The 26,188-nt window shown below is 48.5% G+C and overlaps 1 protein-coding gene across 15 annotated transcripts; it reads left to right on the top strand.

The window, feature by feature from the left end:
• Positions 1–686: 686 nt before the first annotated feature.
• LOC311430985 (homeobox protein Hox-A2) lies at positions 687–25,805 on the top strand. Of its 15 annotated transcripts, none has more exons than XM_084508017.1 (5): positions 687–886; positions 4,471–4,554; positions 15,744–16,335; positions 24,086–24,305; positions 25,056–25,805. In XM_084508017.1, the coding sequence occupies exons 3-5, from the start codon at positions 15,861–15,863 to the stop codon at positions 25,777–25,779; spliced, it is 1,419 nt and encodes a 472-aa protein (XP_084364143.1). In that variant the 5' UTR covers positions 687–886; positions 4,471–4,554; positions 15,744–15,860; the 3' UTR covers positions 25,780–25,805. The 15 variants fall into 15 exon arrangements, with proteins under 15 accessions (XP_084364143.1, XP_084364153.1, XP_084364148.1 ...); XM_084508026.1 differs by lacking the exon at positions 687–886 and adding an exon at positions 2,190–2,327; XM_084508025.1 differs by lacking the exon at positions 687–886 and adding an exon at positions 2,531–2,605.
• The last annotated feature ends 383 nt before the right edge of the window (positions 25,806–26,188 follow it).

Here is a 26,188-nt window from a genome sequence, read left to right as displayed (position 1 = left end):
AAAAAACATGGAAAGGAGCTCCAGCGCTAGTAAATCTTCCAGGGAAGCACCACCGAAGGCCAAGACTTAGTTGCTTAGCCAAACACATCCGAGAGGGGTTTTTGGACCCTTCACGTGGTGGAGGCCGGAGGAGTGGGTGCCTCGCCACCCCTCGGGTGCCTTGCACCAGGCCCTGGTTATGCTGAGCATCCCTGCCTGTCCGAGGAGCACGTAGCGCCCGGGTGAAAAATTTAACGTGTCATTGGCAGAGTATGTTCAGCATCAGAGATATGGCGGTTGTAAATACGCTGAGCAAACACCGCTGTCTCCGAACCCGACCAGCAAGCAGGCCTGAAAAGCGCGCTTGCACTCACGTATTGCTGTTTGCTAAACCCTAAATTGCCAGCTGCCTCCTTATAAAGGGGGAGAATATAGCTGTAAGTGAGGCGACTGCTATCTGCAAGCGTGTATTGTGCGTTGCTCGAGAGTCCCTCCATATACTTAGAGCCCACATTAGCACAAGCGAGCAAAATTCCAGCTGAAACGTATTAACTGGCAATGCAGGATTTCTTTGGTGTGCAGCCTATGCGTATAAACCTGTTTGCTCCCATTGAAAAGAGAAATGAAATCACGCTGCAAATAGCAATTTTAGCGAGAATCATTAATCACCTCCTACAATAAATACTTCTTTGTAATTCAACAGCGGTTCTGAAAGGCATTCTCTTGGAAAAGTCTGTGAAGACGCAAAGGATTTTCCTGGAAAAAAAAAAAAAGAAAGAAAAAAAAAAAAAGTGGTCATGTGTAAAGACACAGCATCTTGGCTGTCTGCTAAAAAAATGTACACGCTCTTGGTGGAGATTGAACAGCGGACTGCAAAATACCCCATGGCAGATTTTCGTCGTTTAAGGTAAATTTTCCTTTTTCCCCCCTTCCCCCTCCGCCTCCGCTGGGAGCAGCGCGGTGCTCCCGGGCTGGGAGCCTTCTGCTCCCGCTTCCACACCGCCCGTCTTACAATAACTTCGAAAATTACATCGTCCAGCTTAAATTCTCGCATTGTGCTCCCTTTGCTAGGGCAACCAGGAGTTCACCGAGAGGACAAATTTTCTATCCCATTAATTGTTTTTTTTAGAGAAGCAGACTGACCCTTCAAACCCTTGACCTTTAAAGACAGTATTCTTTTTAATCCGGCACTTGGACCTAAATGTCTCTTTCTCTCCCTCCCTCTCCCTCGCTCTCCCGGTGTCTCTCACACATGTATTTATCTGCTCTGGCCACAAAGGCGAGCGCGGCCCAAAACGCTGGAAGTGGAAGTTTGTCAATATCTCAAAGAAAGACAAAATCACCTCGGAGTCAATTTAATGGCCGCAGGGAACGCCACGCCGTTAACCCCGCTCCCCACCTCCCCTCCACCCAGCAAGAAAAATGGGAGTTTTCCAAGGTCTCCCTCCCCGTTTCTCCCGCAATCTCTTGCTATACCTGGTGTTTTATTACACGGGGAACTCAGCTGTGACAAGCGCCTTGCGGTATTTAATAACTAGACCCATTCTGCATCGGAGGATTACCCAATCCTGCGATTTTATTTTTATATATATATATTATATTTTTTTTTCAGGGTGCTGGCCGTCCCATGGGCTTGCTCCTCAGTGTTTATAACGGGGAAAGGATGGGGGGAGCCCTCACACAGGCAGAGATCTTGGCAGCCTCGCCATCAATAACCGCCCCCCCCCACCTTCCCAGTGTCTCCCCCCAGCCCCCTGGCCCCGCTCTGGGGCCCGATCCGGGCGGTCCGGGCCCCTTGGCCCCGCCAGAGCCTCTCCAGGGGAGGGTGGGACCTCCCGCGGGGGTGGCCCGGGGCCGTCCCCTCGGGCAAGCCCGGCCCACGCGTGTCCCGGCAGGGCCAAGGGCCGGGTCTCCCCGCGTGGGCAGGGGGAGCTCGGCGGCCGCCTTCCCCCGCCCCCCCCTCCGGCCCCGGGCAGCCTTCCTGGCTCCGCCCGGGGCAGCACGAAGGCAGGATTGACCCGTGCCTTGGAGGGCAGCCCGGGGGCGTGGGGGGGCCGGAGGGGGTACCGCCCCGATGCTCCCCCGGGCAGCAGCATCCTGAGCCCCCCCACCCCCCCCGGCATTAGTACACCACGCCGCATACAATGAGGCTCTGGCTTCAACTCGCTGATGTGTGTGCGTGTGTTTGCGGGGGGGTGGGGGGGTTGCAAGGCTGCCCCATCTCGCTACGGAGCAGGACAAACCCGTATTATTCATGTCCGAGAGCTCTCCCTAGAAACTGAGGAGCTGTCAAAGCCAGCAGAGATTAGGGGACCCAAGTACGAGGATCCTTGCGCTCGCAGATAAAGGTGTTGCGTCTGTTCTGGGGGAGATATTGAAATTTTAATCTTTAGAGTCACGTGACTCATTAAATAATTAATGCAGATAGTCAGGAATGGATCTGTGGCCGTCAGTCCTCACTAGGAGTGATTCTCTCACAAGTGAAACTCAACTCCTTATTACTGGAGTTTGTTTTTCTTTCTTTCTTTCCTTTTTTTTTTTTTTTTTTTTTCCCTTAAAAAAAAATCCCACCTGATTTATCTTGAAAGATTCTAAACTTCTTAAGCAAGCAGTAGGGTCTGTGTTGGTAAGTAGGTAGTGTGTATTTCTAGCTTGATGACTTTAATTGTTTGTGCTTGCTTTGTCTGCTGAGCATTTGCTTAACAAGTTTAATATTTAGAAATGTTAAATCTTTGTTTTAGCTGCCTTGTGGTCACATTACGGCTTTTGGTGATTAAGCGTTACCGAGGCAAACACATTTGATAATGTTCTAATTCACACTGTGGAAGGCTGGGTGCCACAGTGCAGGAGGACCTGCTTTGTTCAATTTTCCTGGCGTTAATAAATCACCGGCTCCTAATGCAGGGCCAAAAAAGCAATGGAAAGGCAGTGAGCATTGTAAAGGAAAAGTCATGGGCGAATTTCTCTATGACTCATTAGTCTGAACGATTTATGTACGAACTTAAAGTGCCGCAATGAATATTAGAGTTTGGGATAACAACAAATTAAAAAAAAAATGTCATAGCGTTTGTAAAGTGCTTTATTGCTACTTAGCAACTCTTTCAAGAAGAAGCATAGTTTAAAGGACTGTGGCAGTGTAAAATATGGTGGTGTGGCTTAATAGCTCCAAAATAAATAACAGAAAGTCGCTGGCACCGTTTTCAGATACACACTCCATATTTAACACGAGTGGGGCAATACAGTCACGGCGTGCTTGATCAATGTTTATTGCCGCTTGTAACATGACTATTGATTAGGGATCAAAACGGCTAAGGTATGAGCTGGAGCCTAAAATGCCAGGGGGGTTCCCTCTGCTCCGGAGCTGAGCGGAGAGCAAGGTAGAGCTAAGGACAACGCCAGGCAACAGCGCCCGGGCTCAGAGATCGCAGATTGAACTTTCCATTTTCTTTTGTGTTTGCCAGTAGATTTTAACAGTCAGCGCTCTGAAATTTATGAGACGGCAATAAACAGCTTAGTAGGCTATTATTGCATGATTTTATGTAGACTGGAGTTCAACACCAAATTTAAAATTATTAGAGTAATTACGGAACTACTAAATTACCAAAGCAAAGTATCTGCTCGAAAAGTTCTCCCAAGACAGACTTAATATTTCCAATGACATCCTTCCACAAGAACTGTATTATTTAATTATTAGCATTTACATTTACTGACAATTTTAAGATGCGTTAGATGGCTTTTATTAGTGAGAATGAATACAGGGGGTACGTTATTATATCTGACAAATTCATATGTAAACGTGATTCAGTAAGTGGCATCCGAATAATCTGACTATTGTCTTTTTGGATTGTGCAATATTGTTTGTTTTAGGGGAAGAGAGACTGTCCAGTTTTCCACCCCCCTTCAATGGCTTTCAGTGTATTTTTTTTTTTTTTTTTTAAGGAAAGTTTCGGGCCCGATGCTGTTTCAGTGAAGTCAACTGTTAGTCTCTTATTGCGCTGGTGGTGCCAGGATCGGGCCCTGGCTAACTGTTTGAATAAAAGCCCAACCACAATACTCCCCGCATTAGAACTGGAACTCTTTCCGCGTTTTATTCAACAGAGATGAACACCACTAGTTGTGTTTAATGTCTGTTCTTGATTAAATGATCCTAAACAAAGGTTTCCCAGAGGAAAATAAAGCAGACATTCATGTAACAAGAGTTTGGAATGACAATATTTCCAAACACTTGGAGACAGAAGGCATAGCTGTCTACGGGAAAGAGGAAAAAAAAAAAAAAAGAAAGAAGGGAAAAAAAAAAAAAAAAAAAAAAGCCTCCCTCTTTTATTTCTCAGATAGCAGCGCTCCTCGCCCCGCTTCGCCTCGGACCCGCGCCCGCTCCGGCCGTGCCCGCCCGGCGCTGGGGCTCTCCCGGCGAGCCCGGTGTCGCCTATGAGTGAGCGGCTACCTCCCCCTGCGCTCCCCGTTAAGGCGTTGTTTGTTGCTTGTTTTCAGAGAGCCCGGGCACCCAGGAAAGCCGGTCCGGGCGGGCGGCGGCAGCCGGGAGAGCCTCAGCCCCAGTCTTCGCGGTGGGACGAGGTAAGAGCCCCGGGGGTTGGGGGGCGAGGGAGACGCTGCCCCGTACCTGCGCGCAGGGAAAAGCCCCCCGGAGCCGGGCTTTGGTGTGATAAATATTTAACCCAGCCGGGATTTTTCTGGATTGGCTCTATTCATCTTCCGCGGCTGGTGAATGCGCGTGTCCGGGCAGACAAAGAAGCGTGCGGGACCTGAGTGATAGCCGGCCTTATAAAGGGGACAGGAAGGATGCAAGTCATTGGAAGAGCCAAAGAGGTTGAGAATGCCTTTGTCCCTTCTTAGCTCCTTCCCAAATCAAAGGGCGAGGGAGATAGCGGGAGGCATGGCTGTGCGGGATGGCTCGGCGCTGCTTGCTGCCTCCTGCTCGAGGAGCGGTGTCGCCAGCCCTGCGCGCTTGGCGACGGGAAAAGGTTGAGTTCAGGTGGCGACCCTAGAAAAACCTGCCTTTTGTCTGAGTGCACGCACCAGAATGGACCGCAGATAAGTTTCAGGTATTTGTCCGTCCCGGCCTGCCTCGCCCCGGCCGTGGGGTGGTGGCTGGTGCCTGCCTCCTGGATGCGGTTGTTCCGCTGGCAGGAGGAACGCGATGCTTCTCATAGCGAGCATTTGCTAGAGCCAGCCTCAGAGGAGGGAGGATTACAGAGAATTAGCTTAAATTCCTGCTAGATTTACCTGCTTATTTTTGGACGCTGATGTACAATTAGTATATTTTACTACCTTTTAAAAGCGGCCATAAATTACAGGACTACAAGGGCTCTTTGTGTTGGCTTAATGGGCTGCTTAAATCTTAACTACAAAAAGGCGCTGCAAATGTCTGTTCACGCTTACGTTAGGAAATTAAAAGGGAGAACACGCTACGAAGGAACCTTCCTCCGGTGGCATGCGTCCACGGTATTTCGTGCAGAGATATTTGGGATTCCTAAACTGACCCAGCGCTCCCAGCCTCAGCTGACTCCCAGCAGAACTTCTTCCACGAGGGCAGAGTCGATAGCTCTACTCTTTATCTGCTTCGAAGTGATCAAAGAGCAACTTTATCTCTATCAGACGCACAGATGTAGGTAAACAGTTCTGCATCCCAGCAGATTTCCAGTCTTTCGAGGAAGCAAGAAAATAAATGCTTGTGTCGTATGGTCATTCCTATGTCTTCTCCACATGGGAGTGACACCTTACCTCTTAACAACTGGCATAAACGTAAACATGAAAGAAGGCAAAAATCCTAAATCTAATTGTATTGAAGGTAACTTTAAATAGCATTAGTGCTAAGAGTGGCTATTAGTGCCAGAGCTCGCACAAAGGCTTTCGCCTAATGAATGTACTTTATGAACCCAGATCTGTTTGTTGTTACTGAGCTTGGAATTTCAGCTCAGCTCGAAGCCATGTGTATAAAGTGCAGAAAAATCAGAAGCAGACCTACTGATAAACGCCACATTTTTTATTTTTTATTTTTTTTCTCTTAGAAACCTTGTTTCAGGTCTCCAAATCATCGAGGTAATAAAACACAATGTTGAATGTCCAGGAACAGGAACAAAGCAATATAGGGGTTGGCGGGGGAAATCTAGCGTCTGCTACTTACAAGATCATTTGAATTCGTATTTGAAATCTTATAATCATAGTACTAGAGCAAAGAAAGCTTTTTCCAAATTCGGCGGAAGGGAATCATTTTCAGCTGCGACCCAGGACAGTGTAAAGTTAGGAAGACTCCCCCTTCAGCCCTCCCAAAGTACACCCTGTGTAAGGTATTCACACGTCAAAAAGTTACTTTTCTTAAGAATTAATTAGTTTCCCCGCTACATACACGAAGTTAATTGTTAAACAGTAGTTTTAGCATTAACTTGACCATTAATACTAATAAAGATGTTCATAGAAACAGGGGTTTGAAGCCAATAGCCATAGCTAGCGTTAAGGCATTTAAGCTGACTTATGATTGTGATTTATTGCTTTTGTAGTTTCTATTTGCTCAGGACTGCAACTTCTAAAGCCATCTTTCTGCTTTTGACGCAAAGCAGTCGATAACTTTTTACAACAGACCCAAGAAAGTCTTGCTCTGCTTTTTTCAACATCTGCTCCGTTCCCCATTAATTTCGGTTTCATTGTTGCAGAAGAACTTTTCTCTGTGTTTCTTTTATGAGATCTAAACGCACTGGATTTAAAAGAGCCACGAATTCATCACATCCAGTAAATAACAGTCTTGGTTTGCATTTAGTGTGAGGGCAATGGAGTTCAAGTCGTGATGATAGTTGCAGCCTTAGACATGTTGTGTGTGGATAATACTCTCTTTCGTTCAGAGGTATATAATTTTTATTCCAGTTCTTAGTGAGGGGTAATATATGTATTTCCTGTCAGGAGCTCACTTCAATATGAAAAATTGCAAATTCTTCCTCTGTTGTAATGTCACGCTGACTTTGCTGCACTGTCCACTCATATACACTGTTACTGATGGGTTTAAATTCCAGTGGCCCACTTTTGCAGTCCAAGTGAGGGTATGGAAGACACGCCTGTAACTGTAAAAGTTACCTTTAAAAAGAAATCGCCTTCCATTCTGTTCAAGGAAGTGCAGGTGAAACACTAAGAGGGGATATGCAGTTAGCTGAAAATTTTCTTCGAGCTTATGGGGGGTGGTGGAAAGATTTAGGATAAGGTATATACATCATGATGCAAAATGCTGGACTCACAGAACTTGGTCAGAAACACGTTAAAAGCGTGAACTATCTGATTTTCTTTGACTCTAGCCAGAAAAGTTATGTGAGTTTAGGGTTTCTTTTGTTTGTTTAGCTTATTGTGTCAATAGCAAAAGTTAAACAATCTTGCAGGAAAGATGTAGTGTGTTCACACACAGGCGAAGCTGGCTCGCGTGGTAGGCTGGCTCGGGGACCGAATAGAGCTTTGCTCTTTTTTTTTTTTTTTTTTTTTTAATATATATATATATTATTATTTCCCCCCCTTAGGCAGAGAGCTCCCCCTTCCCATTTTTTTTTTCATCGTTAGAAACCTATAATTTTGTGCATCACTCAAACTAGCTGTATAGGAAATGCGTAAGCACAGGTTTAACAGCAAGGTCCCAAAAGGTTTTGCAAAATTCAGAGGCACGCCAGTGAAGGAAGGTGTATTCTTCATAGTGTGTTACAAGGACAAAAATCAACTAGCCTCTTAGAAGAGACTCTTTTTTGCCTTTGTCAGGTAATTATAGGTCTTTTTAGTTTCTACAGGAGCCCTGATGTAGCGTGTGGGAGTTGAGCAAGCCCTGTACAATGGCAGGGTAAAGACGTCTGGGGGTGGGGGGAGGTTGGTGGTCGTCCCGTGTAGAAGGGGGCTGGAAATAATGGTATTAGGGTTTGGGCTTTCTTCGGGGGGTTGCAGAGGACACGCGACGTGGAGCAGAGTGGCGGGCCTGGGGAGCAAATGCCGGTTAATTAGGCTAAGTAGCAAAGTGCAGAGTAATCCCATGTTACGAGAAGGATTCCTCTTACTTTCCAATGGGCTTTGTATAAAGAAATATTGATGTGGGAGGAAAAAGACTCAAACCAATCTCCCCCCTTAGTCAGCTACATCTCTTGATTTTTTTTTTTTTTCTTCTTCCCTCCCTTAAAACTCTTCTTCAACATACCGGGCTAAGGCTTTAAAAAGCCAAGGCTCGCTCTAAGAAACCCTGTTCCTTCAATGATTCCCTATTTCAAATAAAAGGATTTAAGTTGACGTATGACCACGTGAGCACATAATACAGCGCATTATTGTGGCATTTGGAGTGGAGACCCGGTCTGGCTCCGTCTGCGATTACGCTTTTCCAGTTTCTGTTCAGAGCAAGCACTGCTTTCTATTATTTTTTTTTTTCCTGCCCCCATCACCGTCCCCGCAAGAGCTGGCCATTTCGCTGACAGCTTTCGTTCCTTATGGAAAGATTATTGTCGAGCCGAGAGGACGAAATGCTTCGTTAGAAAGGATGGATTTTATTTTAAGGTATTTCCGTTGATTGTTCATTTATGTGGTGAGTTATTGCTGTTCGAGGCAAAGGTCAGTAGAAAAGGCTGAAGCGAGTGCGTGTGTGTGCGTGCGTGTGTGTGCACCCGGAGCCAGGCTGCTTCCCCCTTTGTTTCAATTTGCTGCGGTAAATATTCAACTCTCCCCTCGCAGCGAGCGGAGCAGGGAGAGTTTGCTTCTTTATTTATTTTTCTCCATAGAGATCCCACACGGCTGTTGATGGCCAGCTGCCTCCGCTCCAGCCCCTCGATTGCCATGTTATCGTTATTTATGATCGGCTAGAGATGGGAAAGCCTCTTGTATTGTTTTCTTGCCGGGCTCCTTTTTTTTTTTTTTTTTTTTTTAAATTAATTTTTAATTTTTAATTTTGATATTTGTGTGTTTATTTCTGGACGTATTTGGGGAGGTCGGGGAGGACGGCGCGGGGGGGATGCTCCTCGGCTGGGGTCGCGCTCGAGTGTGCGGCGGTTGTTGTTTTATGTGTGTTTGTTCGGCCGCTGCCGCTCTGGAAATCGATGAGTATGCAATTGTGCTGCCATTTTATTTATGATGCTTTAGTGGTACTTTGTTTACCGGGAGCGGAGGGCTCAGCTCTGTGGCTTCCCCTTTCCAAATGAGCCAGGGGCTCCTCTTTATTTCTCCTCGGTGAGAAGGAGCTGAACCAAGAGCCAGCCATGGCTACTAACAATAAATCAGCCTTGGAAATGTGGTGTTGATTTTTTTTTCCCCTCTGAACGGGGATCTGGAAAGCGAGAATAACAGGGATAGCAGTGGAAATTATCTTCTAGGATAACATATACTAGTCCTAAATTCATATTCGTACTGTCTTTTACATAAATATATACATATCCGTATGTATAAATATTTGAGTATATGCATGTATGTATAAATATGTCTATGTAATTACATTATAAGGAATGCACTTAAAATGACGAGTATTGAAGAATTACGTGGTTATCCAAGGAGGGCAAAGTGTTACAAAAAAAAAAAAAAAAAAAAAGACATTTCCCCGGTGGGTCCCGGCTTTGGGAAAGGTCACAGCGCCGAGGCTTTCTTTCCTCCAATTTGGTCAGCGCCTATTTCTGCTGTACCATTTTGTCCCCTGTTACCAGGTACTGGCAATTACTCGTCTTCTAAGGGGTCAGGGAGGGAGAGAGGTAGAAAAGAGAAGGATGAGAAACAAAACCTACTAAAAACAAACCAAAAAAAAAAAAAAAAAGTATTTCCCTTGAACCTATTCGTGGCCATTGTGCAGGGACCCCCAGGGCCGAGATGCTAGCGCTGATTTCTCGCTTTCTTGCTCCTTAAGCCGCTCTCAGGACAGAACTGACCCAAATATTCCCCCCTATTCCTCCCTATTTCCCCTTCAGACCATTCTGAAGCACGTTGTCCTTTATCAGACACAGCGTATCTCTTACGCCAGGGAAGGAGAGCTGCTTTGCTCTTTTAGCATGTCTAAAAGCCGAGGTTGGCTTTGCCATGTTTTGAAACGGGCCAAAACGCGCCTCAAAAATAAAATGTAAGCTTTAATTGCAGCTCAATTACTTGGCAGCGTTTCCTCTGATTTATGACCCAGTTCGGATGCATATTGACCCAGTTAAAACACTCATAAATAATACAGTCCTGCTCTGGAGCGAAAGAAAGCGAGGAGAGTTTTGTAGGAGTGGGGCATTTCGGCGGCTTGTGTAAATAACCTCGGTCTGCTGAGCAAATAGCGAATTGTCCATTGCGATTCTTTGCTGGTAGAGAACATAAACAATAATCGCGATTAACCACGTCTGCTTGGACTGTCCGATAGCCCAGTCCTTCTACTATCCCCTGCTAACTCCCTAACGACTCTCAGAGACACCGCTTCCAGAGTCTGTCCCGTTCTCCTGCAGCCTTGCCCTTTCATCCCTAAAAGCCTCCCCCATATCAACCTTGAATTATAGCGCTGGCCGCTCTTCGGAGCATCCCAGGATAAAGCGCTTTCCGGGCATTATTTTATTTGGAAACTAAGAATAACTCCACGAAGGCGGACAGTCCCGAAAACGAGACTTTTTGGAAGAAAACGCGGCTCGTTCCCGTGTCAGGAATCAGCCCCAAAGGCTCCCCGTCCCTCCCCGAGCAGAGCCCTATCGCTCCCTGCGGAATGTGGCAGAAAGAAAATATTCGGCCTCTGAGAGGGAAAGGCAGATAAAAGCAGCAGGAATCTGTGCGTTGGGACACTTATCCCTCCATCATAAGGCACATAAAAAAGAAATCATCTTCTCGTGTTTAAAATGACCTCTTTGGGGAGAGAGGGGGCGTGGGGAAACGGGACTAAGAGGCAAACACTCTTTGCAGGCAGTGAGACGAAGGGAGGAAATACTTCAGTATTGCGAGGAGCCACTTCGGTTCTTACAATTAAAGTCCCTTGCAAATCCCTCCAGTTTTAAAAAGCCCCCCTCCCCCTCCCCGTCCCCGCTTTTAAATACAGACATGCAGCCCGAATAGCCAGCTCCGACGGTTCAGTGCACTCCTAGGAAAAGATGGCACAAGCTTTCGGCAGCGCTCCCCAAACCGGCCCGGTCCCCGGCGTCCGCAGGTTTCTGCAGTCCTCGGTTCCCCCTTGGCCAAATCTCTCCTCTTTATCCCGGAGGGCTCCGTCGGGGCTCAGCGGTGCCTCTGGCTTTTTGGTCGGCAAACAGGGCGAATGGCGGCTCAGCAGTTTCAGAAGAAAGTGTGGGGTTGATTATTGACTAAAAAGACTTTTCTTCCGATGCAACATTCAAGGGGTTGTTTGAAGCAAAATGCATACGCGGGATTTTTGCCTCTCCTCTCCTCCTACGCTGCCCGCTTCCCCTTTCATGTGGTGCCTTCTCACTTATGCCATAAGGAGCAAGTGTTTTCTGTTTTAGTGCTCTGTTTACAGCTTTGGTGCATGAAGTCATAAATCTTGCATAGCCATAAATGACAAAAACCATTGGTATGCGTAAGAGGCCACCCCAGCCTTATAGTGCTTTTTATTTCTCGCTTCCCCCTCGCTTTGTTTGTGCTTTAAGATGACGCCGGGCTCCCTCGTGCTTTTAACGGACAAGTTTTGTTTTTAATGCCTCCATTAACCAAGTAACGTCAAATTTACACCTAGGCACTCTGCGGAGCCCCCTCTTAGGGCGCGGAGCCCACAGACCCTCATGCCTGGGGGGCAGCGGCTGCCACTTGCTTGAAGTTCCCGTGCGAGAGCCCGGCTTGCGCCCTCGCTCCCGGGTTTCTCTTGTAGGGAAAAAGGGGGGACACCGCCCCCCGCAGCTTGGGGTGCTGGAAGAATAAAGGCGAATGCCTTTCCCGGAGCTGCCGAGGAGCGGGAGGCGAGAGAGGGCTCCCACGGCCCCCCCCCCCCCCCCCGGGAGGCTGCGGGCACCCCGGGCCGCCTGTGCAGCACATGTGGGTGGGTGGGAGCGCCTCTGCGCCCGTCCCGGGCAATGGGGAGATTTGGGGGGGCGAGGGGGGTGTCCGGGCGTCCATCTGTGTGTGTGCGCGCTCACGCATGCATGAGTTAATAATTAGTAACTCTAATGATTTCCAGCGTGGCTCTGGAAGCATTGCCCAGAGCGGGGCTCCTGGTGGGCTTTTCTTGGCTCCCCGGACCCGGCTCTCCCGGCCTCTCCCCTCCCGGGCTTCGTGGGGCTCCCGGCGGCGGGGCTATTCCACGGCCGCCCCCAAACCCCACTCGTAAGAGGGACAAAACAAACAACCCCGCCACAGCAACCCCGGAGGCTGGTGAGAGCGACCCTTTGTGAGCGCCGTTTGTCTTCATTAGCATAATTTTCCTGGACTTTGGTGACGCCCGGGTGCTGGGGGGGGCCGCACTCCTTCACTGCCACACTCCTCCGCTCCTTCCCCCAGCCCCCAGGCTTCCCCAGGCGGCCGTCTTTCTTTCTTCCTTCCTTTTTTTTTTTTTTTTTTAATTTGTCTTTTTTTTTTTTTTTTTTTTTTTCCCTATCCCCCCCCTCTTTTTCTTTTCCTCTCTCTCCTTCCCATCCCCGTCAGGCGCGGGGAGCAGCCCTGGGAAACGTCCCCGTCCTCCGGTGCCCCTCGCAGGGGGAGCCCGGGGACGGGCTGGGACAGGGTGGGCAGCGTGGAGCGGGAGGGGGCCAGGGGAGGCGGGTGCCCGGAGCAGCCGTCCCCATCCCTTGCGGGGCAGGGCTCGCCCCTCCCGGCCGGGTGCGGAGGAGCTGAGCCGGTGCCCATCCCGCAGCCGCAGGGACTTGGCTGGGGCAGCTAGTCCTTGCTCTCCCTGGGCTGTGTCGCCGAGCTTCCAAAAAAAAAAAAAAAAAAAAAAAAAAAGAGAGAGAGAGAGAGAGCATGCTGGCTTCCGCCTCAGTCGTCAGAAGTTAAGGTAAGCAGGCCACAAATACGCTGCTATCAGTCGTGAATGGCGGAGTTTATGTCCCAGTGATTTATGACCGTAGACTTAAATGTCGGTTCAAGAAGAGTTCACAAGCTGGGGCTTCCTTCCAGGCAGTGACTGATACCCTTACACTTCGTGTTCAGGCAGCTCTCTCTCCTCTCCCCCCAACCCCCCCACCTTCTCTCAACTTTGTCTTTATCTTTCAGGAAATCTTTCGGGGGGGCTGCCTGTTTTTTTTTTTTTTCGTCCTGGAGTCAGAGTTTGGGGCTCGGCTGGGAGTTAGAGGGAAAAGATGTGGTGGTTTTAGGGACGGGCAAGGGGGAGGAAGGAGAGGGTAGGGGAGAGCTGAACTGAGGAGCGGGGGAGACGGGGGGGACATGCCTCCCCCAGGCAGCTTTCATCTGCTGTCTCCGGTCTGTCTGGCGGGGGGAGAGGTTGGTGAAGGGCAGAGAGGTGTATTGCGCAAATGGAGATGGAGCCGCTGAAACGGGCACTGGAAAATTTGGGGGCCCAGCTGTGTTGGCGAGAGCTGGCCTTTTGTCTTTGATGGGGGAGAGGAGAGCTCTTCCCATCCCAAGCACCAGTTTGGGTGGCAAACTTTCTCTCCCCCTCCTCTCCCGCTAGGGCGCTGTTATTATCGTGATCCCTGGCGCTATAAATCCCGCTAGTGCTCTTTTCGCGAGTAATGGCCGTGCGCTCCTCAGGTTACCCCGCTCCTTTATAACTTTGTAGGAAGTGATTAACTTTCGCAGCCAAAGGCGGGTGCCGATTTTCCTTTTCTGGCAGAGGGCCGAAGATTCACTAGCATTTTGCCTCCGAAGGGGAGCTGCCCATTGTTCGCGCTCGGGGCGCGCAGCTCTCTGCGGCGCTCAGCCCCCGGCGCGGTGCGGGGCTCGCCCCAACTTGGAGAGCCCAGGGAAGGGCGAAATATTTGATGTCGCGACCGTACAAGGCGAGTGCCTTTTGTAAAAAAATCGCTGCTGGCTCCTCATTCTCTTCTGGCAGCGGTGCTCATTTTTTTTTTTTTTTTTTGGAAGCAAAGGAATTGAGAAAAATCACAGCAGGCCCAGAAGATATCATTAGGAAAGGGAGGCGAGGAGCTGGAAATTGTGTGCGCGCCTCAGATCTCCATCGGCTTATTAGCTTAATAACATCCAGAGAGCTTGCTTAGTGCAATAATAGGGCAGCCGCCCTGCTGTAGGTGTGCTACCTTAATTTTGTTGTGTTATAACAAAGGGAATACTGTTTTCTAAGAACTTGTGTAACTTGAAAGGCTTAGAATGAGATCGTTTGGTGTATGTGTTGTGTAAGACTTTTCGCCCCTAAGCATTTGTCGTCGTTAGATGTTTTTGGGGAAAATATCCAGCTGCTTAAGTGCAGGGGAAGTGGCAAAAGAAATGAGGGTTGATGTGACTCCCGAAAAGACGGAGTTGTTTGTCAGCAAGAGGATAGGGGGACGGTGAGCAACACATTTAATTTCTGGAACAATGTGTGTGCATGTAGAAAGAGCTGCTAGATCCGAAATTGCGCATAGGTCTCTGCTCTCATTAGTGCGGGCAATTCTTTAGCTGGTTATTTTCAGGCAGGTAAGCAGTAGAATTTAATTTGAAGAATAGCAGTGAGAACAGAAGGACTGGGGGGAAAAGAAAAGGAGGAGAAAGGGATTCGCCCGGGCAGGAGAAGCATTCTCTGGGTTTGTGTCCACCCTCTCCCCAGCCAAGTGACCCTCATACATCAAATTACATAGCAGTTTCCAAGACAGAACCTATTATCGCTAAGTTGGAAGGAAAGTTCAAGCCGTGGTCATGGAGATGAACGCTGGTTTTTCAGGTTCCTGTTTTCTTTTTTTTTTTTTTTTTCTTTCCAATCCATCATGTTTTAACAGGTAGAATCTGGCTGATTCCACAAAAAGTTAGTGTCTTGAAAATAACAACAACAACAAAAATCACAAAAACCGAAACAACAACCTCCAAAGCGCCTAACTTGCCCCGGCTGGCCTTGCTGAAGGGGCTTTGCATGGAGCTAGGTCCAGCTGAGGCTCCAGAGCCCCTCGCGGGTGGGAGCGGGCGTGGGGGCTGCGGGGGCAGGGCCGGGGGCTCCGGCTGCGCTCCGGGGCCGTGCAGGAGCCGCTGCGGGGTGGGTGCGGGGGCTCGCCCGGGCAGGAACCGCTGCTGCCAGGGTGCTTGACCTGGGCGGCTGGAGGTGGTGTGCGAGCACGGAGGGGAGAAGGCGCTGGCTTTGTTTATTTTCCTATCGAGTGTTTCATAGACAAGCCAAAATCCGTCACTTGGGATCGGCGTGTGTAAATATTTCTGGCTAGAAAACCTTTCCACCCCTCTCCTGCCCCCTGCCACACGTAGACAGGAACAATTTCATGTATTTCTTTGAAGTTGGATGGAGAGCCGTAACCTGGAGAGAAAGGCTAAAAATAAAATGACGCCGGTTACAGGAGAGGGTTTGATCCTGGAGCTGGAATGAAGGCATAGCCCAGCCCCTTTGCATTAGCGATTCCTCGATCACCCTTATCTCAGAGACCGGTATTAAAACAGCCTCACGGTGATAAATGATCAACCCGTGTGCCGTGTGGTGCCCAGCTCTGTTTCTTAGGAAGAAAGAAAGGAAAAAACCCTAGAAAGCCCCTATCCCGGTGCAGCAAAGCACATATTTGTAGCTGCCAGTAAATCCAGGCAGCTTTTATATCGAAATGCTCTGTGCCTGAGGCCAAGTCATGCTGCTAAATATTGCTGACCACTTTTTCTTTTATGGCTTTCATGTCACTTAGCTATTGAAAGTAAGATGGATTTGTACCATTTCTTCACCCTGCTCTGCTCTCCCCACACCCCAGGTCTGCCCGGAGAGGCCATTGGAGGAAGAGTGCCACGTGACAGAGGGGTGCCAATGTTATTCTCCAAGGGTGTCAAGACCCTGTCAGTTTGCGAAATAAATATTGGGAAACAACGAAATGCAAAAAGCGACCTACTACGACAGCTCTGCAATCTATGGTGCCTACCCCTACCAAGGAGCAAATGGTTTCACTTATAATGCGAGTCAGCAGCAATATCCTCCGTCTTCGTCACTTGTGGAAACTGAGTACCACCGCCCCGCGTGCTCCCTCCAGTCCCCTGGCAGCTCCGTGTCCCACCACAAGGCCAATGACATCAGTGAGAGTTGCATGAGGACCCTCCCCAGCCAACCTCTCCAGCCCCCTGGCCTCGCGGACCCGCAGGCCCCACCGCAGCCGCCTCCGGCCCAGCAGGCACAGCCTCCTCCACCTCCGTCCTCCGCCTCGCCATCTCAAAATGCCAGCAGCAACACTGCCCCGGCCAACCCCACCAAGAGCCCGGCTCTTAACTCGCCCACCATGTCCAAACAGATATTCCCGTGGATGAAAGAGTCTCGGCAAAACACAAAGCAGAAAAACAGCAGTTCCAGTTCAGGTATGAACCATGCTCCTCTGCTCCCTGGGTGCCCCTGGGCTAGCCACATGTCCTGCGGGGAGGAGGGCAGCCCTGGCCACCTTCACTACGGGGAGGGAAGGGAGGGGTACTTTTTTCCTCTCTGAGCTGACCCCCTTGGGCTTTTGGAGAGGAGCTTCTGCTGCTTGCAGTGGGAGCTCAGTGAGAGATCACCCCCCTGGGAAACTTTCCCAGACTTGCAGGATGGATCCGAAGTGATCCAGTTTCCTTGCGGCTCTAGTACTTGTGCCCTCCTGTGTCTATCGCATTTCGTAGGTAATCCCCACTCCAGTAAATCATGTCAGTGCGGAGCAGCCCAGGCCTTAAGCCAGAGGCCCATCCCAAGTACTTTGTTGGCACAGTGCTGCTAGATTAATAAGACAGTGACCTATCTCTGCTGAAGTGTAACACAAATAAAATAGCTCATAATCATGTGCAGTCAGGATCAATGCCCTGCACGCAGTCAGAACCTCTTCCTATTTTAACAGGCTGATTGGCAAAGTTACAAGCCTGGTAAACAAAAATCTTATGTAGTGCCATAAACGTAAGCCCATAAAATATTATTTGAGGGATGGAAGTGTATATTAACACTTTTATTACTCAAGGAAACCCAAATCGATAACACCAGTGCTAGCTCCAATGCCCAGGAGTTGTGTTTATATTAACCTCTTCCTCTTCTTCTCTTAAACATGCCTTGGAAATAGAGTCCAAAACTTTAGCGAATGTCTTCTCCAGTGTGCTTTTTAGAGCTCTGGTAACACTGCTGTTTACAGCCTTCCATATCATGTATTTATTTTATTAAAAAGCAATAACATTTAAATATGTCTGTACGCCTTTATGCAAGCATAGCCACCGTATGTTCTTACGTGCATTATACTTCCCAATTACTACCATATGTTTATGCTAGATGTCCTAGAAACAGTATACTGTCAGTTTTATATGTTATAACTTTATATGTGGATACCTGACCTGCAAACTTCTGTAGCTGATGTGTATACATCAGGGTTTTCAGAAAAAGAGGGCTGCAGATCTTCACAGTAGTGAAGAAGACAGGTAGTTGTTGAAGAGCTGCTTGAGCCTGGTATGTAAGCAAAGCCATAGATTCACCTTCTGAGTTTCTAAAACTTTCAGCTTTATTTCTCTGAACCTCTCTTATTCTTTTATGCAGTGTTCATGTTATGTTGCATGCTGTCATTCTTACAGGGAGCAAGGATAGCCATATAATGATGTTAATGAGGTGAAGAAAATCTACTGAGGCTTGTAGATTGGCGTGACTGAGCTCATGCCAGGGCAAGTACTCATCACACATGTGGGCATCTCATGGCCAAGAGCTGGACCGTGCAGGTGCTGGTGTTGTAGGGTGCTGTCTGTGGTTGCTGTGTCCAGGTTCACCATCTGATTGTGTTCTTTGTGTGATTTACATAGGTGAGAGTTGTGCTGGTGATAAAAGCCCTCCAGGGCAAGCCTCCTCTAAGCGAGCCCGTACAGCTTACACAAGTGCCCAGCTGGTAGAACTGGAAAAGGAGTTCCACTTCAATAGATACCTTTGCAGGCCACGAAGGGTAGAGATGGCCAATTTGCTCAATCTCACAGAAAGACAGATCAAAATCTGGTTTCAGAACCGCAGGATGAAATACAAAAAGGATCAAAAGGGCAAGGGCATGATGACCTCTTCAGGAGGACAGTCCCCAAGCAGAAGCCCTGTCCCTCCAGCCGCGGGGGGATATCTAAACTCTATGCATTCTTTAGTAAACAGTGTCCCCTACGAGCCCCAGTCGCCTCCGCCATTTAACAAGCCTCATCAAAACACCTATGGCATCCCTGCATCGTATACCGCTCCTATTAATAATTGCCCACCTCCTCAAAAGAGATACACGGGGACAGCAGCTGTGACACCTGAATACGATACTCATCCTCTTCAAGGCAACGGTTATGGGAATCCACATATACAGGGAAGCCCCGTCTACGTAGGGGGCAACTACGTGGAGACCATGACCAATTCTGGGCCTTCCATCTTTGGTCTAACTCATCTCCCTCATCCTCCCTCTGCCAACATGGACTACAGCGGGGCTGGGCCAATGGGCAACAATCACCACCACGGACCTTGCGATCCGCACCCAACATACACAGACCTTACCGCTCACCATCCTTCTCAGGGAAGAATTCAGGAAGCGCCCAAACTCACCCATCTGTAAGAGACAGGAGTCACTAAGTGGAACACGAAGCCCCCAACTTTTTAGAAGTACTCACCCCTTCCTCTCTCTTTCTCCTCCCTGCCATGTGCCCTCCCCTCTCTTTCTTCTTTCTTTTGTTCGTTTTAGTTTGTTTTGTTTCCTTTGGTAAGAGCGTTTTCTAGTTCATGTGACGTAGCAATATTTGTTGCTTGAATTGCTCTATAGTTTCACTAGTGGATATTTATCTTCTTGAACTGTAGCCTTGTGTCTCACTTTGGGAGTATACATAGGCTTTATACTTTACCTTCTACACTTTTATCAAAACAGGGTATATGAACAAATTTTCTATAAAAGGAATTCTTAAATGTGAATTTGTTCGTACATGATTGATCCCACGGGGAAGCAATTTTTTTTATTGCACTTCTTTTAAATAGCGAGAAAGACATCAAAAGCGCTTGGACAGGGACTCCCTGGACAATTATTAATACGTGTAAGTCTTTCAATGTGTGTATGCTGGTGAACATTCAGATTTATTTATATTTTTTTTTGCAAACATTGAATAATCTAAGTGTTTAAAATTTTATTTATCCCCATTTGTTCATATTTATATATATATAAAAAATCTGTACCCTGAATATTCAGGAGGTATTTACCTGGCCATACATTAGATGGCATATCGGCACGCGTAGGAAATATCATTTGAAAGGAAACTATAACTCCTTTATTCAAAGTGATGGTAACGATGATGATGACGATGCAATAAAATCTGGGAAAAAAAAAAAAAAAAAGATCACAGTTTGAATAATTTATGCTTGTAACATCCAGCTAGGCGGAAAGCGTGTAAAGCTGAAAAGGCTAGATTTGTTTTGAAAGTTATACATTCCTTGCTGCTCACGTTCTGAAAAAAAAATAAAGTTTTTATTCTGAATAATAAAGAGTTAAGAACATGTTATTTGCAGTGGAAGGGCAGGGAGAGCCCTTCATGACGTGGGGAGCCGGTAACTCGTCTGGAAGCTCACACGAGGACCGGCTCTCCCCCCCGAACGGCTCCGTAGCTCCTTTTCAGCGTTGTAGCGATAGAGAGAGGGATGGTGGATTTTTTCCTTTTTTTTTTTTTTTTTTTTTTTTTTTCATTTTTTTCATTCCTTTTTTTTTTTTTTTTCCCCATCGGGGTTTCACAGCCGCCAGCGGCTGCATCCTTCCCCCCCCCCGCGCCCCTCCGTGGCCCAGCCGGGGGGACGGGGCATGGGTGCGCGCACGCGTGGGTGTGCACGCGCGTGTGCGCGGGGGCGAGCCCACGGGCGTGGAGGCCGGAACAGAGCCAGGCGCAGGCATGGAGGGACCGCTTAATGCCCGGGCTCCCTGCGGGGGGAAGGAAGGAGGGGAGCCGGGCGGCGGCTGAGCCCCGCCGGCTCTGGGCAGCGGGGGTGCCTGAGCCCCCCCAGGCAAACCCCAAAGGCGGCTGGGAGGGGGGCTGCCGGGCGCAGCTGCCTCTGGACACCTCTCCTCCCCCCTGCCGTTTTGCTTCTTTTCCTAAAGCGAGCAGCTTCTCTCTTTTCTCTTTTTTTTTTTTTTTTTTTTTTAATTTTTATTTTTTCCTTTTTAATTTTTGATTTGATGCTGGGGTCCTTTCCCTTCTCCCCAGCCTCCTCCCCTCCCCGCTGCAGCCTGAAGCAGTGGGGGAGGGGAGCCCCGCTCTCCCTGCCCCCCCCCCCTTCCCACTCCATCCTTGCCCCCCCGCGGGGGTGTGCGTGTGTGCGTGCGTGTGTTAGGGGGTGTGTGTGGGGTGCACACCGGGCTGCGGGAGGGCCACTGGCCCCAAACGGACACCCCCGGGGTCTCCGGGCCGAATCGGTCCAAGGGGGATGGCAGGGACTGGAAACGTGGGTTTAAATCCCATCTTTCTTCCTTTTCAGGCCAAATGTCCGTAATTTTTAGATCGAAACTTGAAAGATAAATCAAAAGGGACCTTAATAGACTAGGTAAAATATACCCGTGCACGTTTATAAAGACATATTCCTACGCTGTGTAGATAACAACGCACGCTGTTTACCATCTGTATCTTCCAGAGCACAGAAAAAATGTCGCCATTTTGGTCTCATGCTGAAATATTATTAATCTTTGGGCTTTATCTTGTTCCCAGAGCCATCCTTGCCTGATGCTGAAACATTGTCATGCATCCACGAAGCTATATAGAGCTTTTCTGCATAAATAGATAAAGCATGCTCAGTCAAAGAAAGGGATTGTAAATATATTTATACCATGCGGTTTATTACATAGAGAGATATGTAACCATGGAAGGGAGGCTTATTTAGTCTGATATTTTTCATTGAAACATGGTTATTACCCAATACAGACCAACGACTGATGATTATTTTGGAGGAGAAAATGTTTTTTTTTTTTTTTTTTTTGCCACATTACAAGACATGGCTCCTTTCAAATAAGCGCACATACATAAAATTCAACACCCCCCCTCCCCGCCCCGATAAGCTGCGTTAGATAAAACAAAAGGTAACGGTACAGCCGGTGAATTCCTAACGTGTGGTTACTTTAGCAGCAATAATAACATTTCTGAAAATGTTCAAGAGAAGGAATTTGGCGTTTTTTCCCCCTCCCACTCCGAAGAAAGAAAAATACAGGCGATTTTGCCCCTTCTTTCCAGAAACCGTTCCCTACCCCATCTTCAGAGGCTTTACGTTACCAGTAACAATTTGTATTTTTGCATTTAAGATTCTCCCGATTAAAAGATCCCTCTGGAGGCAGAAGTAATTGATTTGCCCAAGAATTTCGCGTCCCCTCTCCAAAGGTTTTGTTCCAGGTGGTTTTTGTATTAGAATGACCACAAGAAACAAATGTGCAGAATAGAGACACCCACGCAGGTTTTTACTCACAAAGCCTGGTTAAAGTCCAAACCTCTCTCTTTATTATTTGCCATCCTGCTGTTAATCCCAATATTTTCCAGAAAAAAAAAATAAAATAAAGAAAATAAAAATAAAAGAAAAGCCCGACCCCAAGGTAGGCGCAGAGAAGCAAAATAAAACCGGGCTTTCCCACAAGCAGAGCAGTCCTCTGCCAGCATATTTTAAAAGCAGCTTTTTTCCTTGTTTACTCGCGTTTCTTGCTCTGCCTCTTTTCTCGGCCACATTTGATCTTGGAAAGAGCAAGAAGCTTTAAATGTGTTCTTAAGGGCCAGTAGCTGTCAAACCTTTTGGCGGCCAAGATTGATCGCGCGCAGACACCACCAGAGCTTTGTTTGGACTAAAAGCAAGAAAATTAAACCCCTCGCATTTTCCAACAGCATCGATATTTGTAAGGCATCCCTTTTGAGGGATTAAATGACAAGTCTCGTTCTATATTTTATTTAAACAAGCAACCACCAAAAAGCCCATTTAAAGCCTCCCAGCCCCTCCCCTCCCCCTCTCTCCAATGCCTTCGCAGATATGCTACATCTTGTGGGTGCATTAACTTAAAACCGATTTTTTAAATGCACTTCGTGCAGTCTGGACGGAGACTGATCCGCTGAATGCTTGGGGGTCTTCTTTTCTTTTTTTCCTTCTTCTGCTTCTTCTTCTTTATTTTATTATAATTATTATTATTTTTAAATACGAAGACGCTTGCCGACCCCTTTTTGGCAACTCCGAAAATAAAGAGAGACAGCAACGCATCGCGCAGGCGATGGTCCCCGGCTGCTCGAGGACACGGAGACCGGCTCGGATGTTCCTTCCCCCGGCCCCCCCGGCCTCCCCCGGCCCCCCGGGCCCCCGGCCCGGCCCGGCTCCGCGGGAAGGCGAGCTCCGGCCCGGCTCTGACCGTAGGACTCATCGGGCTGGCTCCATGGCCATCATTGTCATCGCTCGCCTCGGTCTGGTTGGAAAATTGTGCCCAAACCTTCCAAATTCGGGGCTCGACTTGGCAGAGGAAAATGGAAACGACGGCAGAGAGCCAAGCTTCGGAGGCGAGAGCCGTGCCTCAAGTTATCGCCCCCGCAGCATTTTCGCTCTGCCTGGCCCCGTGAAAACAAACCCGCTACCAGCCCATATATTTCCTGGTAATCGAAAATACTCACCAGACCCAGCCTACTACGGTTATTAAGCAAATTATGCCAGCAGACGGGAGTATCGTTTGCAAGCTAAGGCACAGGATTTTGGTCTTTTTTTTTTTTTTTTTTTTTTTTAAAGAGGCAACAGCCAGACGCTTTCGCAGCCTCGCGATTTGGCTCGCCCAGAGAGGTATTCCTAGGGTATGTTTTATGGTCCAATCCCGGGAAGCCAACTGGAGAGGGAAGTCACGAAGCGCAAGGGCTGCTGCCTATGTGACTCTTCCCCTAGAAGCAAGGTTGCTGAGGAAGATCCAGTTAAACAATGGCTCGGCACCGGCGGCCAATTGTTCTCCGTACTGTACGCCCGATAGCCACAAAAAAAAAAAAAAAAAAAAAAAAAAAGGAAGATAAAAGAAAAAAAAAAAGAAAAAAAAGAAAAAAGACACAAACAAACAAAAAAATAAAAGAAGGAAAGAAAAGAAAAAGGAGCCAATGGAGGCTGAGTCGGGAGCGATAAAGTAGTTTTGGAGGAAGTGCTATTCCCTAGGAAAAAATCAAGACTCTCTGCTACAGACTCCTGCCTGGGTGCAACTTCTTATGTGGGGGCCTGGCGGTGTCAAAACTTTGAAGATTAATGGATTACTTTGTTAATGACTCAAGGCGTCAGATTGAGGTGCTTAAATGATTTGTGAGGTGCAAAGCGTTTTCCTGACAGTCCCAAACAATGAGAGAGGAGTGTGCGGGTGGAGGCGAGGGAGGCAGCAGGCTGCAGGACAAGCAGCCGCACACCCGCACACACACTCGCCCGCTCTCACACACACACACACACACACACACACACACACACACACACGCTGGCACACACACACCAACACTCGCACACACACTCGCAGCCTCCCCTCCAAACACAGAGACGCACCCGCACCTCCCTCCCCACCCCCGATCATTTCGGATTAGGACGCCAAGGGGATAGATACTAGAGATATCATTTCCCTCTTTAAAAAAAGTGTAAATAAAGCCTTTCTGGCCCCCAATGAGGCGTTCCTTCCCGACTTTTTTGGATCAATCAAACAGACAGTGGCTTCTTTTGATTAAAGCCCAAATTGTCATTGGGCAGAGGCAATCATGTGACAGCCAATTCGGTCCAATTTCAACCTTGTCTCCATGAATTCAATAGTTTAATAGTAGCACGGTCCCCATACGGCTGTAATCAGTGAATTAGAAAAAAAACACCCCACCAGCGATCTTCTATGATATATTTTTTTCTTCTCTCTCTCCTTTTTCCTGGGCCTTCCCCCCCCCGAGCCCCCTGAATCCGAGGGAACTTTTTCTCCGCGGGGGCTGCGAGTTGAAGGCCATGAATTTCGAATTCGAGCGAGAGATTGGTTTTATCAATAGTCAGCCATCGCTTGCTGAGTGCCTGACATCTTTTCCCCCTGTCGGTGATACATTTCAAAGTTCATCAATCAAGAACTCGACGCTTTCACACTCGACACTGATTCCTCCTCCTTTTGAGCAGACCATCCCCAGCCTGAACCCAAGCAGCCACCCTCGCCACAGCGGCGGCGGCCGCCCCAAGGCGAGCCCCCGCGGCCGCAGCGGCAGCCCGGGCCCCGCCGGCGCCCCGCCGCCCCCGGAGTACCCCTGGATGAAAGAGAAAAAGGCGTCCAAGCGATCCGCCCTGCCGCCCGCCTCGGCCTCCGCCTCAGCCGCTGGACCTGCCTGCCTCAGCCACAAAGGTCAGTCCCAAGACTTTGGCCGTCGGGCCGCTTTGGGGGGCTCCCCGCAGCCCCCCGGGCCGGCCCGAAGGGGGACGGGGGGCTCGGGGCGGCCGGGGCCGTCGGGGCTGGGCTCAAACCCCAAACTTTTCCCCCAAGTTGCCCCGCCGCGGGATGATTTATTTGAGTTGGAGCTGACCTCTCTTGTCTCGCTGTCCTAGACTCGGGGTATTTGACAGTAATGAAGAGTGATAGATTGCTCCCGCTCAGCTCGGCGGCTGATGCATTAATTATAAATTGCGCTATGGCTAATATAAAGTTTGCTCTGGCCTGGGGAGGTTGGCGAGCTGCAGGCGACGAGCTGGAGGCGGCCGAGGGGCACGCAGCACCGGCCGCTCAGCAGGGCGACACAATGGGCTCGCAGCACCCGAGGGCGGCCATTTTGTTGCAGTTGCTGGTTTATGCTATGTGGACATATAGATAGAGCCGCTTCCAACGCGGGGAGAGAGGGAGAGAGCGCTCCCCCCCCTTCCACACCCCCCCCCCGGGATGCGATGGGCTCGGATGCTGAAATTCAATCCGTGCATTTATCCGTTTTGTGTGTGTGCGTGTGTGCTTTTTTTTTTTTTTTTTTTTTTTTTTTTTTTTTTTTTGGCTTTTCGCTTTCCTGGTGCTGGTGCTTTTGGGGTGTGTGCGTGTGGTGGTGGTGGTGGTGGTGTTTTTCTTTTTCTTTTTCTTTTTTTTAACAGACCCCCTTGAAATCCCCGATAGTGGTAACGGTGGATCTAGGCGGCTGAGGACGGCTTACACCAACACCCAGCTTTTGGAGCTAGAGAAAGAATTTCATTTCAACAAGTATCTCTGTAGACCGAGGAGGGTTGAGATTGCAGCCTTGCTGGATTTGACTGAGAGACAAGTCAAAGTCTGGTTCCAGAACAGAAGGATGAAGCACAAGAGACAGACCCAGTGCAAGGAGAACCAAAACAGTGAGGGGAAATTTAAGAGTTTAGAGGACCCGGAGAAGGCGGCGGAGGACGAGGAGGAGGAGAAAGCCCTCTTCGAGCAAGCCCTCAGCAACGTCTCAGGCGCTCTTTTGGAAAGGGAAGGCTACGCTTTCCAGCAGAATGCACTGTCGCAGCAGCAGGCGCAGAATGCGCACAATGGCGAGTCCCAAAGTTTCCCCGTTTCGCCTTTAACGAGCAATGAGAAAAATCTGAAACATTTTCAACATCAGTCACCCACTGTTCAAAACTGCCTCTCAACAATGGCCCAGAACTGTGCAGCTGGCCTAAACAATGACAGTCCTGAGGCCCTAGATGTCCCTTCTTTACAGGACTTTAACGTTTTCTCCACAGATTCCTGCCTACAGCTTTCAGATGCAGTTTCCCCCAGTTTGCCAGGATCTCTGGACAGTCCCGTAGATATTTCAGCTGACAGTTTTGACTTTTTTACAGACACACTCACCACAATAGACTTGCAGCATCTGAATTACTGAGAAATTAAAGACGTCCTCTCCAAGGGTCCTGCCTTCTCCTCCTTATTCTCCCTCTTTATTTTTATTTTTTCAGTGAATTAATTTTATTTCCCCATCCCACCCCTTTTCCCGGTCAGTATTTTCTGTTTATTACCTCCCTTTTGCTGTGCCATTTTACCGTTTCCTACGAAGTTTTAGTTGTGTTCAATTTTAACCTAGCCACATTCTAGGTCCTTCTATGAAAGCAATATATGAGGTCTGTAAGAAAGTGATCATATAGGAATTGTATCGTCACTTTCTTTTTATTTTTGTATTGCATTAGGATGCGTTGTCATAAGTATTTTTGGTAGAATAAATTCTTGTTTGCTACAAGGAGCTTTCTCTTTTTTTCTTTCCCTTTTTGCCTCTCTCTTGCTCTCTCTCTCCTTCC

Source organism: Aythya ferina, assembly GCF_964211825.1.
Source record: "Aythya ferina genome assembly, chromosome: 2".
Taxonomy (NCBI): Eukaryota; Metazoa; Chordata; class Aves; order Anseriformes; family Anatidae; genus Aythya; species Aythya ferina.
This window is presented reverse-complemented; position numbering and strand designations above follow the sequence as displayed.

Coding starts and splice junctions, on each gene's coding strand:
- LOC311430985 (XM_084508027.1), top strand. CDS start 15,861: ATGCAAAAAGCGACCTACTACGACAGCTCTGCAATCTATGGTGCCTAC. Junction 16,336..24,085: donor AAACAGCAGTTCCAGTTCAG/GTATGAACCATG, acceptor CCTTTTGAGCAG/ACCATCCCCAGCCTGAACCC. Junction 24,306..25,055: donor TGCCTGCCTCAGCCACAAAG/GTCAGTCCCAAG, acceptor AATCCCCGATAG/TGGTAACGGTGGATCTAGGC.